Source organism: Diplotaxodon limnothrissa, linkage group LG18, assembly GCF_057381915.1.
Source record: "Diplotaxodon limnothrissa isolate DT_005_m linkage group LG18, D_limnothrissa_male_GT1.1, whole genome shotgun sequence".
Taxonomy (NCBI): Eukaryota; Metazoa; Chordata; class Actinopteri; order Cichliformes; family Cichlidae; genus Diplotaxodon; species Diplotaxodon limnothrissa.
This window is the reverse complement of record NC_140613.1, coordinates 18,067,971-18,082,211: the sequence shown is the minus strand read 5'-3', so window position 1 is coordinate 18,082,211 and position 14,241 is coordinate 18,067,971. Positions and strand designations below refer to the sequence as shown.

Genomic DNA, 14,241 nt, shown 5'->3' with positions numbered 1-14,241 from the left:
TTGCGCAAAGTTACAGTTAGCGCACCATTGCCTGAGAACATAACGGAAAGGAAACTCTAAAATTATAGTGTGGCTGCAAATTAAAAATAAATACATAAACAATACATGCGATCTTCCTGATGGGCAAAAATGGAAAGGTCGTAGCATAAGAAACGCAGGAACAGATGTGTTGACAAATAATTTAACACAAACAAAACCTTTTCTGTTTGTGGCTTGTTTCACCGTTTTCACCTCTGTTTGCATTAATGTATTCAATAAGAGGAATAATCTGTTCTTTTTCTTCATCTAGTTCTGTTCTTCTGCTAGATATCTTTTTTACGATAGCACATGAAGGCAGCACGTTTCCTGGCTCACATGCAAACCAGCAGTCAGGAGACAGAATACAGAGTACGGCCGCCCAGCTGGCGGGACACTGGTTAGCTTCACTCTGTGTTGTAACCGGCTAGTTATGTGAAATAGCGGATTGTTATACGAACGTAAATATGCCAGCATTTGCTCCAAACTGCGCCACCGGTTGAGACTTCTCTGAGTGTAAGTAAACTAACCAGCTATACCGCCCTACCTGCCTGTCTCCGGTCGCGTTCAGTTCCTCACCTCCGATATCGGGTGTCTTAATGGCGGACGGAAAGGAACCAGCCCCGGCGAGCGTGGAGGAGGAGACAGACAGTATAAACGACGCAGAGCTGGCGCTGAAGGGAATCAACATGCTGCTCAACAATGGATTCAAAGAGAGCGACGAGCTCTTCAGAACATACAGGTCTGTGTGTGACTTCTCTTCCTGTATGTAAAAACAAAACAGAGGCGTATGCTTGTGTTAAATGTTATGGCAGGTGTAGCTAATGTTCCCAAACTTGTGATTAACCAATACAATTACAACTGAAGGCATCAAAGCGTGTGGTCTAAGCTTTGAAAAAACAAAAACAGGAAAAAAAAAAACCCCACCACCCGTGTCACGCTTGTCTGGTGGAGAACCATTTGATCTGATCACAAGCAGAATTAGTGTTGTTTAAATACCCTGAGCAAATATCCACAACCACAATATGTGACATGTGTGCACATCATTAGATTTGGTGACTGTCTTCATAAATGTCTAAAAAAACAACGAAGTGCTTGCTTAACAGGTTGCCATTCCTGTTATACCGCTGTCTGGCTTTGAGGTACTTTGTACGCCTTCTTGTGAAATATGTCAACATGGCCCAGCTAGTTCCTCACATCTACAGTTGAGTGACATATTAGAGGAAAACAATAACAACAATGTGTCCAGATAAGGTAACCAGGTTTCTGAGATGGTCTCTCGTTTGCTGATCCAGAAAGCATACATGAAGAGGCATACAAGCATACATGAAGACTGTCATTAGGTGAGAGTGCAATATTAAAAGATCCATAGCATCACCTGTAGAAGTCTAGGTTTATATATTTTTACACATACCAATTATTGGATGGCTGCATATGTCTTGCCTTGCTCTGGAAAGCAATGTCTTTGATGTCATTTAGGATCGAAATGCAAGCATTAAACTGGTAAACTATTCTCTTAGTCCAGTAGCACCCATCTCAGCCAAATAATCAGTAGGCATGAAAACTGCTGCATAACCTTTCTTTTTGCATTTTGCATTCATTAAAAGAGGTCACAAGTTATAAATGTTGGGAATCCCTGCTCCTGAACCACACACGTCCTTACACATGCTTCAGCCTTTGCTTTCAACTTGAATGCTTATGTCATGAAAGGGCAGCTCCTATGGTTCCTGACCCCTGGGGAAAGCGTAAATGTCACCTCGTCCGCTAATTGCATTAAGCTCTAGGTGTCATCCTGTTTTGACTGGATCAGCAAAACGATGGAGGGAAGTGAAAAACACAAACACAGCTGTCTGAGAATGAGCTTTTACTGGCAGTATGTACGAGTTTCTGTTAAAGCTCCCCTGGTACTATTACGTTTGTATAGTATGTTGCACTTATGTGTGGAGGTGGTTCCATTATAAATTAAATCCCCATCACAGTTACACAGGGATACCTGTACCAAGTCAATTTTCCACAATTATTTGAAACATTTTGCCGTAATTTGACTGACACGTGGTGCCTCTTGTCTTCAAAGTGAAATATAAGGCTGCTGAAATTCAGTTATTGCACCAAAATGACCACACAGCTACACAGCTACAGATGGAAATCAAAAGGACCTTTGATTTCTGTAAATGATGCAAGTTTTCAGCTACACAGATGCAAGTCTGTGTAGCTCTAAAAGATTATTATTAGTAGCTATAAATGTGTCAATTGTGACAGGGTATATGTTTTGATTATAGGGTAGAAATTTCTGAATCTCTTAATTCATCAAAGAGAAAGTTAGTTGATAAGTTTTGCATTAGCTGGCTTGTGACAGTTGTAAAGCTGTGTTAATAGTGTGTAACAGTGTATTATGAGCACCTTTGATGCCCTAAGATAATTTCAGATGAAGGGCATCTTAAAGTGTGTTAGTTATGAGGGTGAGGCCAAAAATTGCCAATTGGGGGTAGAGGGTAATAGTCAAAGAAAAGAAAGTCTAATCTGAGTTTCTGCATATTTAAAGGCAACAGCATGCAGTCTGCCTTTTGTGGAAAAAATGGGTCATTCATGGATTGTTTTTCTGAAGAGCTTAAGTGAATGGTAGTGCAACAGGATACACCATTGCAACAAGTCAGTTTGTGAAATCTCTTCCCTCCTAGCTACTCCACAATCAGCTATAAGTGGTATATATAAGCGGAAGCATTTAGGAACCAAAGCATTGCAGATGATGTGAAGTTACAGAGTGGGGTCGCTGAGTGCTCATAATGCATTAAAGTGGCCAACACTGCTGACTCAATAACTGCACAGCTCCAAACCAGCACACAAAAACTGTGTGCTGGGAGCTTCATGGTTTGGGCTTCCATGGCTGACAGCTCCTGTAGGTATAATATTTGTAGTTGACCCAGTATTATTGTCCATACAGTGTATATGTTTACAGAAATAAAGATTAATATAGTGACGCTGGTCCTATCTAGTAAACTCAATTTGGTTCCTTGATGTAAAACAAAACAAAAAAAACCTCTATTAAATATCTTTAATCTCAGAATTTGTCAGCTGTTTTTTTTTTATCAAATGTGACTTTTTTTTATTTAGCACTTTAATGTTGGAAAATATCTTGGTTTTATATTTCATGAATTAATTTTTCATTGTTTTACTTCTGAATATTCTCCTCCTTCCCATTAGTATTTTTCTAACCTACAGTAGTCCTAATACATTGGCATTATTGATGCATGAAACAGGCCACATACTTTTCATTGTTTCTCCAGTGAACTTTACACTGTCAGAGAAAATCACATTATGTGAAAAGACTAACTTCTCTTATATGTTTGGGGTTGTTTTCTTCTTCTTTTTTTTAACTTTCTTTCAGGAACCACAGTCCTTTGATGAGTTTCGGTGCAAGTTTTGTGAGTTTTCTGGTGAGTGGAAAAGCAACTCGCTGCTATTTTGGTTTGTGGCCAAACTTCTCGAAGATTTTTGTAAATGTTGCTTTGGGAGCTTTTGGTTTCTTTGTGAGGCTTATGGAAGTTCCCTTGTGTTCCCTTTAAGTCCTTTTAAGCCAGCTGTTATGTTTTGCGAAGAAATTTCTAAATTATGTTTGATCAGCATTTTTCCCCCCCAGCTACAAACGTAGCTGAGTTTGACAGTTTGTTCTAAACTTTGCAAGTTTCTGCTGTCATGATTGGATGGTATCATACACATGCTGGGTCAGCAGTGGGAGGGATGTCACAAAGTACAAATACTTAATTTCTGTACTGTTACTGTACTGTTTTACTGCCTGTATTTAAACACAAGTATCTTTGTTTGATTGTTTTTAGTCACATTTTCAAAACAGGCTCGTTATTTTATTTTTATTTTTAATGCGTTTGGGAGTTATTCTTTCACATCACTGCTCAGTGTGTATGACATAAATGTCATAGAGATGAAAGATGCAAACAGCATATAATGTATGCATCATTTATTGCATTATACTCTTTTTTTTTTTTGTTTAATGTTACCCATCGAGAATGTAGGGAACAGCTACAAATGGAGTTATTTAATTTAATGTGCTTTTTCTCTGCATGATGATTGCATGTGTTGAAGCACCTATTCCCATCTATTAATATTATTATAATATTTTTTAACATGACATGAGGCTTATTTATCTTTGCAAAAAGGAGCTGATAGAAGAGCTACTATATACTTTAATATTTTCCACTTCCTGGTCAGCTGGTAACATCTGAAGTACAGTGGTATTTTTTAACAAGTCATTAATGACTCCAGAGGACTTCTGTGAGATTGACCCTTAAAGGGCAAAGATAGAATAAGGTTACACTTGCAGAGCACATCACCATGATGTCTACTCATCTTTTACTGGGAGAAATCAGAGAGCAAAAGCCCTTACGAGTTGCCAGGCACCTCAGCATGTGAAAAATGAAATTCCCAACAAAAGCTTTGACAGTGGAAAAGGACAGCAGTGTTACTGCAGTCCAAGTAACACAGAGATCTTTGTTTCAGTCGAAGCAAAAAAAGTTGGCAGCTGGGTTGTAGTGCTAGAATAATTACAGAGTTTCTGGTGTATAATTGTACTTCATTAGTAGCCTGACCAATTAAAAATAATCATTCAGAAGTAACTTTATAAATTAAATGTTTTTTTAGTATGTGGCAAAATCCCAGAATTTGGCATTCAATTATTCAATTATCTCTTCATGTTTTTTTGTTTTTTTTAAAAAGGGATTTAGGTTAGCAATAGTGCATATCCTTTATCTTCTACCTGTTTTGTTCATTCATTCATTGTATGTGTAATTTGTACAAAATCTGTCAATTTGGAACAATTAGATTTCGTTTTCTTGTTTCTTTTTCTGACTCCACTGTCGAGTGTTCAGTGTAAGCGATTTTTCTTGAACCACATGTAAGTAATTGATTGCTTTTATCCGGTTTCCCTTTTGCAGAACGCCATGATGACTTTTGAAGAGGAAAAAATGCAAATGGCTTTTGAAGACCTCAAGGCTACAGAGAGACTGTGTGAGAGTGAAAACATGGGTGTCATTGAGACCATTAAAAGCAAGATCAAGCGCAATGTGAGTAAATACTTGATTAAACTGCCTGTATTGTACATCATTATATAGACAAGCATTTCATGTTGGGCCTGTAACGCCCACGTGTGCTTGTTAGCTCTCCTGCATACCTGTCTGTCATCAGCCTGTAAATGTGGGGTGTTTGTGTGGGCAGATGGACTCTCAGAGGTCAGGGGTGGCTGCAGTGGACCGACTCCAGAGGCAGATCATCATTGCAGACTGCCAGGTTTACCTGGCGGTTTTATCTTTTATCAAACAAGAGCTGTCATGTAAGGGAACCTTTGGTATTTGTTGGTTGACAGTGATGCACTCCACACGTATCACGTAGGTAGGTGACAAATTAAAGGAAAAAAACAAAACCTGTCTTTTATGCCTTGGGAAGCTTTTTTGCTGGTATGGGTCCACTTGTCTCTTTAGAGGGAAGTGTCACTTGAAACCAGTACAAAGCTGTTATGGAATGTTTTTATTGTGATGGAGGTGGTCTCTCCCAGGTAGCCCCTGTTGCAGGGATACAAGGAGTCGCTAGATCTCAATAGCTATGAGAGATTTTGGGCCAGCACTCTTTAGCGCCATCATTGAAACACCACATGACAGAAGAATCTTTTAGAAGAGTGGTTTTAGGGTGCTCTAGCCTTCCTGACATTGGCCTCTGATGGCTATGATAGCTTTTCCTTTAATTTGTCATCCACCTTTTATTTGATGTGTTAAATACAAAGAGGTTATAATAAAGGACTTTTCTCTAATCTGAGCTTCAATCCTCTGACAGCATATATCAAAGGAGGCTGGATCCTCCGTAAAGCTTGGAAGATGTACAACAAATGTTACAACGACATCACACGTCTACAAGAAGGCAGCAGGAGGAGGGGCTCTGAACAGCAAGCGATGCCGTCTTCATCGTCCGGCTCTGCTCTGTCCCACCAGAGTCGCTCTCCCTCACCCGGGTCAAGTCCATCACAGAGGCTAGATGGCATCAGTCCCGAGGCTCTGGATCGGCTGAAAGGTTCAGTCAGTTTTGGTTATGGTCTTTTCCACCTCTGTATATCGATGGTGCCACCGCACCTACTGAAGATCGTCAATCTGCTGGGCTTTCCCGGAGACTGCCATCAGGGCCTGTCAGCACTCACTTACGCCAGTGAAAGTAAGGACATGAAGGCCCCCTTAGCTACGTGAGTGAGTATGTTTGCGTATCTGTATCCTGTTTTGCAACTTAAACAGTTGTGTGCAGTGTAATAAAATAATGAAAGCATAATTTGTAGAGGAAAGAAGGAAACAAAAAAGAGATCCCAGTGTGAACAGCTGTAATAATTGACTGACTCAGGTCCCTGTAGCACAATTTTCCAAATCCTGCTTCATACTGAATCGTTTGAAATTGGTTTTTAGTCCTTGGGTGCCTTGGGAACCATGTTTGTAATCAAGCCTTTAATTAAAATCAAGTGTGTGGGAATTTGGTCATGTCTGCCAAGTTAACAAATCTGTAATATAACCACATTATGCAATATTACTGTAAAATGCTGTGAATCGTATTTCCTCAGTTTTGTAAAAAGCGCAACACATTGTGCTGTTTTTTGTGTGTGTGTCATTATCATAAATTAGAAATTTGCTATATTCCCTCTCATTACAGTCTCTGTGCTTTTCTTGCAGCTTGGCTCTGTTGTGGTACCACACAGTAGTGCAGCCCTTCTTTGCTCTGGATGGCACAGACACACAGTCAGGCCTAATGGAAGCCAAATACATTCTTAAACAAAGAGAGGCTATTTATCCCAACTCCTCCCTCTTTATGTTTTTCAAAGGCAGAGTTCAACGCCTTGAGGTAAAGACATGTGAATACTAAACCTTGTTATCTTTTGCCATGTGAAGTAGTCTTCTAACTTGGAGAAGCTCAGTATTGTCTCACTGTAACTCATACTACAAAGTTTCCTTCTGTAGTGCGAGATCAGTAGTGCCTTGACGTCCTTCAGTAGTGCCTTGGATCTGGCCTCTGACCAAAGGGAAATTCAGCACGTTTGTTTATATGAAATAGGTACTGCCTGGCTCTCATATTTCTCTCATATTTCAAATATGCCTCACTCGGTATTAGTATGCAACATCATTTCTGATCGATTTTTTTAGGCTGGTGCAGCATGATCGAACTGAACTACAGAGAAGCCTACAGAGCGTTTGACAGATTGGCGACTGAATCTCGCTGGTCCCAGTGCTATTATGCCTATTTAACTGGAGGTAATTACAGCACCGTAATGCTTTCAGGGTATTTTGTAAGCTCGGTAGTGGATGCTAATCCATATTGTATGTTGTGTGGTGCAGTGTGCCAAGGAGCCACTGGTGATCTGGAAGGAGCCGTTGCTGTTTTCAAGGACGTTCAAAAACTTTTCAAACGCAAGAATAATCAGATAGAAATGTTTTCCATGAAAAGGGTGAGTGTGTAACTAGTTTGTTTCCTGTAGGAATATTATGGTGCTAAGAATGCCACTGATGTGAAGATGCACTTTTGTTTTTCAATCAGTCTGAGAAGCTAAAGAGCTCCAGTATATCCAAAGAACTCTGCATCCTATCAGTGATTGAGATTCTGTATTTGTGGAAAGCTCTGCCCAATTGCTCCAATGCCAAGCTGCAGACGATGGCCCAAGGTACTGCATTCCAAACTAATATCTCGCTTGCATTATGTGCACTAATGCAAAGTGTTTGTAATTTTGATTCCTCCCTTAGTGTTACAGGGGATTGACGACGCCTCGTGTGCAGGCCTGAAAAACCTCCTTCTTGGTGCCATAAGCAAATGTCTACATAATACCAAAGATGCCATTCAGGTACTCTTGTGTTAAATTAATTATGCAATTTGCATTTTTGGAAAATTGATGCACAGCATGAAGCACAGCATGAAGCACGGCCCTCGCCGGCTGCCTTAAAGGATTGTCCATGCACTTACACAACACAATAATCATTGTTTGTTTTGGTATCATGACCTTTTTTTTTTTTTTTTTTTTTGAAACAGTATTTCCAGCTGGCTGCAAGGGATGAGGGGGGGCGTCTGAGCAACTCTTATGTGCAGCCCTACTCTTGCTATGAACTGGCCTGTGTGCTGCTGAATTCCCCAGAGGCAAGTTGTGTGTGTGTGTGTGTGTGTGTGTGTGTGTGTGTGAGATAGTTAAACTGTCTCTCTTGGCCAAGGTCCTGGAGGAGTTACACTATTTAAATATTTAATTTTTTTTTTCTAGTCTGCGGGGAAGGGCCGAATGCTAATGCTTCAGGCCAAGGTACAGTAATACTCTTTATTTATTCTCTGCCCTGAAAGGAGGTAATATGTCCTGTTTTTCCTGTCTATTTGTTAGCAGTCTAGCTTCCACTGTTTTTAAGATATCATTGTGGCGGGGTGTGGCCTGCAGAGCCGTGCAGGCCACACATCCGCAATCATGCACCGCAGACTTAAATGTTGTACTGGGTCCTGTGGTTGGAGAGGTGGTGTTGATGTGAGTACAGCTGGCAGCGGGAGAGCTGCGGCCGTTGTGTGTAAATGGTGTGCCTCAATAAAAGATGTTGAATAGCAGTAAAATGCCATCGGGTCTGCTGTGGTCGTTTACGATCATTTTTAAGTTTTGTGTGATGGCAGTTACCAACAGCTCGAGCGGATTTAATTTAGGTGAAAATCTGGTTAAGATCAAGGTCGCACCATATGTGAAAATCAGTACAAAGTTTATATTAGCCATAACTTTTTATTGATCGTCTTCAAACTTCACAACAACATACTGGGCATTGGAGGACATGAGCACCCATGTAGGCTAAGCATTTCACCTTGACCGTCATTATTAGCGCCCAAGGTGAAAAAGCTGGTCTTGCAAAACATTTTAAGAAACCATATCGAGTATAATATGTTATATGGAAGGTCATGAAGAGAGCTTGTGATGTCACAGTGATGCCGTAACAGGCTGACATCCTCATATTGTAATGAAAACAGGCTGATGTCAGCATGTCTTATTAATTTTAGCGTAGTCCGTGGTCTTTGGGGCGAGTCGCACTATGAGTGATCTTGTTACTACTGGAAGTAGTTGGTAACAAGTCCTGTCTTATTTGATTAATTAAAAGCAATTAGTGTTTAGATTTTGTCTTATTTTTGCTGCGGGTCAAAGCTTTCTTTATAAAACTGATCAGGATCTTTTCATTCTGACTCATCGTTCTAAATCAGATTAAGACACCCACTGTCTGATCAGGTGACAGGATGTCTATTGGAGTGCCAGTGCTGCTTGAACTTAGTGAGCTGAGTATACTGGCTTTGCATTGACCTAAAGTTTGCCAACACTGTAGCCAAGCCTCTGTATAAGGAATGGATTTAAAATGAAAATGACGGAATTTGAATGAAAACAACAGAAATTGGGAACAAACAATGGAATTTGAATGAAAACAATGGAATTTGAATGAAAAGAACAGAATTTGATCAAAAACAAAAGAATTTTCATGAAAACAACAGAATTTGCATGAAAACAACAGAATTTGAACAAAAACAACGGGATTTGAATCAAAACAATGGAATTAGAATGAAAAGAACGGAATTAGAATGAAAACAACAGAATTTGAGAATGAACAGAACAGAATTTGAATCAAAACAATGAATGAATGAACCATGAATTCTAAAACAAACAATAGAATTTGAATAAAAAGAGTAGAAGTAGAATGAAAACAACAGAATTTCAATGAAAAGAATGGAATTAGAATGAAATGAATAGAATTTGAATCAAAACAATGGAATTTGAGAACAAACAATGGAATTTGAATGAAAACGACAGAATTGGAATGAAAACAACAGCATTTGAATGAAAACAACGGAATTTGAATGAAAACAACGGAATTTGAATGAAAACAACGGAATTTGAATGAAAACAATGGAATTAGAATGAAAACAACGGAATTAAAATGAAAACGACGGAATTTGAATGAAAACAACAGAATTTGGGAACAAACAATGGAATTTGAATGAAAAGAACAGAATTTGAATGAAAACAACGGAATTTGATCAAAAACAAAAGAATTTGCATGAAAACAACAGAATTTGAACAAAAACAATGGAATTTGAATGAAAACAACGGAATTAGAATGTATAGAACAGAGTTTGAATGAAAGCAACAGAATTCTAAAACAAACAATAGAATTTGAATAGAAGAGTAGAATTAGAATGAAAACAACTGCATTTGAATTAAAACAACGGAATTTCAATGAAAAGAACGGAATTAGAATGAAATGAATAGAATTTGAATCAAAACAACAGAATTAGAATGAACAGAACAGAATTTGAATCAAAACAATAGAATTAGAATGAGAAGAACGGAATTTGAATGAAAAAAACAGAATTTGAATGAAAACAATGGAAGTTTAAAACAAACAACAGAATTAGAATGAACAGAAAAGGATTTGAATCAAAACAATGGAAATAGAATGAAAAGAACAGAATTTGAATGAAAACGACGGAATTTGAATGAAAACGACGGAATTTGAATGAAAACGACGGAATTTGAATGAAAACGACAGAATTGGAATGAAAACAACAGAATTTGAGAACAAACAATGGAATTTGAACGAAAACAATGGAATTTGAACTAGAGCAGGGCGATATGGCCAAAAATATTTATCATGATATATATTTGAAAATTTGCGATAACGATATAACTGACGATATAATTGATGCGAGACAAAATACAACTCCACAACATTACTAGCGCAAAAAGACAACCTTCCATTTATTTTCACTTAAACAAGAAGCTGGTTTTTATGTACATTAAAGCTTTATAAAAATGTAACAGTGCAAATGCAAATTCCTTGCTGAAAGTTTAACCAAAAGGCATTTCCAGTAGAAATGGGATGACATATCCTGAGCATAACCATGTATAATATCCACTGAAGTTAAAAAGAGGTGCTTTGCAACATTAAACTGCAGTGAGCAGTACGTATTTTTCGGACCACAAGGTGCACGGGATTATAAGGCACATTAAGCGAAACAAAGCAGTCAGATAAATCAAACTTTATTAAACTCATTCTTCTTGCTTCCTCCACTTTAACGTTAACTTTTATAAGTGGAAAAGTGTTAGTGTTTGTCCTCCAGCTTCACTGTTTATGTTATGCTAACATAGCTGTGTCGCTAGCGATCAGGTAGCACATCATTATATACCAGCTAGCCCAACTTCAGTAACCCTACAAACGTCATTGCTGTTTAGTTTCCTGTCTTCATTTATGTTGGACGTGATAGCAGAGCTGTACGTTTGAATTTTTCCAGAAATCTCTGTCAGAACATGCTATATCATGCTTAGGTAACTAGCGAAACTAGCGAGCTAACTTCCGCTAGCTTCCTGCTAACTTCTAACTCCGTTAAATGTAACAAATTTTGTTTTCATGGATGCCTGGAAGTTAAACTTCATAGTTTCACCTGGTTAAGCAGCATAGAATGAAAACAACTGCATTTGAATTAAAACAACGGAATTTCAATGAAAAGAATGGAATTAGAATGAAATGAATAGAATTTGAATGAAAACAACGGAATTAGAATGAACAGACCAGAATTTGAATCAAAACAATGGAATTAGAATGAAAAGAATAGAATTTGAATGAAAACGACGGAATTAAAATGAAAACAACGGAATTTGAATGAAAACAACGGAATTTGAATGAAAACAATGGAAGTTTAAAACAAACAACAGAATTAGAATGAACAGAACAGAATTTGAATCAAAACAACGGAAATAGAATGAAAACAACGGAAATAGAATGAAAACAACGGAAATAGAATGAAAACAACGGAAATAGAATGAAAACAATGGAAGTTTAAAAGAAAACAACAGAATTAGAACGAAAACAACGGAATTAAAATGAAAACAATGGAAGTTTAAAACAAACAACAGAATTAGAATGAACAGAACAGAATTTGAATCAAAACAATGGAAATAGAATGAAAACAACGGAAATAGAATGAAAACGACGGAAGTTTAAAAGAAAACAACAGAATTAGAATGAAAACAATGGAATTAAAATGAAAACGACGGAATTTGAATGAAAACAACAGAATTAGAATGTATAGAACAGAGTTTGAATGAAAGCAACAGAATTCTAAAACAAACAATAGAATTTGAATAAAAAGAGTAGAATTTGAATGAAAACAACGGAATTAGAATGAAAAGAATGGAATTTGAATCAAAACGACGGAATTTGAATGAAAACAGCATTTGAATGAAAACAACGGAATTTCAATGAAATGAACGGAATTAGAATGAAAAGAAAAGAATTTGAATGAAAACAATGGAAGTTTAAAACAAACAACAGAATTAGAATGAAAACAACGGAATTAAATGGTCTGAATGCCTGATGCAGTCTCGCCCTGCAGAGCAGTGTTGTAAGTATCTTGCTTGCATTAGCATTAACTTTGTTAGTTGATTGGTAGCTGACACTGAATGAGCACAGATCTCACTCTATTAGCCGTAACAGCCATCTCTGCATGTCTGGGCAGACACACGGTGTCTAAGAGGAGCACTGGGCACTGGGCTCTCTGTTTTTCTTACCTGATTGGTCAGCATGTTCATTGATCTGTCTGTGTTGACTGCAGAGGTTGTTAGAGGGCAGAGCACGAACAAAATAAAATTCATTTTGTTTTCCGTGCAGGAGGACTACGCTGGCTATGACTTTGAGAACCGACTCCACGTTCGTATTCATTCAGCTTTCGCCTCTATGGCGGCCTCCGCCCAGCCTTGAACTTTAATCTGAAATGTCTTTGAAAAAGCCACAATAATGAGTATGGATATTTTCACTTTAAAATAATTTCTTTATACTTATAAGATTCTGAGCCAGTGCATCATTTAGAACACAAACATGAATATTTCACAAGAAAACAGGTACAAGAGGTGTTATCGATCTGTTACTGTACGGCACAATACACTGTTTGTTTTTGTCTTCAGGGTTTGTTTTAAAACTAGATGCCTGTTGAATTGAATGAAAACCCGTAGATTTGTTTTGTAAGATCTTAGGCATTATTGCTTACATGGAGGAAATGTTCTTCAGATTGTGTAAAGGCACATATCAAGTATTAAGCATCAAAGCAATTACAAGAAATGACTCTGAAAATGTCTTTAAGAAGCCAATATTTCCACTTCAGTGTTGGTTGTTGACTTTGACATTTGTAAAGCTAATCTATAGGCAGTGTATTAATCTTTTGTTTTTGTTTTTTTAAAAGCACAGCCCCTTTTTAAGCAGTCGTTTTTATCAGTGTAAATATGTCTCACATAAAGGTTTTAATAAATGTGCCACTTTGAGCGGCTTAAATGCACAACGCTCCTTTCTGCTGCAAAGTTTTTCCTGTATATTTGTTATAATAAAAACAACATTGTAAAACTGAATATCTGTTTTCGTCGACTGTTTAAGTGTCATAGCTTAAAGGTGACAAATACATTTCTTCACCAACAGAATTTGTACTTCTTTAGTGATCAAAGTAATCACGGGGGGCATTAAGCCTTTCCTGTAGTGGCTTATGAGGCACAGACAATGATGAGGAATCTTTTATCATTCCTCCTCAAACTGCTTCAGATGCCTTCAGATCATGGAAAGTGGACATTTTTTTTTTTCCTTACCATTTTCTTGTTTTGTGTTAACTTTTTTTTTATCCTGTATTACAGAACTTCCGAGCTTCATCTATGAACTACTGCTATTATATTGTTATTACATCCATCTTCTTCTGGTTATTAAATTCAAGGTAACAGGGGAGCTTGGGCCTATCCCAGCTGTCACAGGCGCACAGGCCACCAGCCTGTAACAGGGCTAATACTTATTACCTGTTTTAATTCATTGTTCCTTGATGACAGGGTGTCTTGTACCCAAGGTAGCAAAGCAATGCTAAACCATGATTCCCCCTTTATACTAGGTTTCATGGTCCTGATTTTGGTGATGGTGTGTCTTCTGCCCCTCTAAACATATTTAGATGGGCATCTTTTTGCTAAAAAGATCAACGTTTGTTTCAGCTGTCAAATGGAAACATGCCAAACAAAATTTAGAGTAATGAAAGAGCAACTCAGAGTTCAGTATCTTGCTTAAGGACACTTTGGTACATAGACTGGAGCAGCCAGGAATCAAAGTACCAGCCTTCCAGTTCTCAGATGACCTGCTGTGCTACAGCCACCACAGAAGATAACTTCTG

At 37.9% G+C, this 14,241-nt stretch overlaps 1 protein-coding gene across 1 annotated transcript; it reads left to right on the top strand.

Annotated features, from left to right (window-relative positions):
• Positions 1-237: 237 nt before the first annotated feature.
• LOC146613405 (tetratricopeptide repeat protein 39C-like) lies at positions 238-13,283 on the top strand. Its single transcript, XM_085377126.1, has 14 exons — positions 238-757; positions 3,401-3,449; positions 4,962-5,090; positions 5,242-5,356; positions 5,854-6,253; positions 6,729-6,897; positions 7,014-7,107; positions 7,197-7,304; positions 7,389-7,498; positions 7,588-7,711; positions 7,791-7,888; positions 8,074-8,178; positions 8,297-8,335; positions 12,717-13,283. The coding sequence occupies exons 1-14, from the start codon at positions 615-617 to the stop codon at positions 12,804-12,806; spliced, it is 1,773 nt and encodes a 590-aa protein (XP_085233252.1). The 5' UTR covers positions 238-614; the 3' UTR covers positions 12,807-13,283.
• The last annotated feature ends 958 nt before the right edge of the window (positions 13,284-14,241 follow it).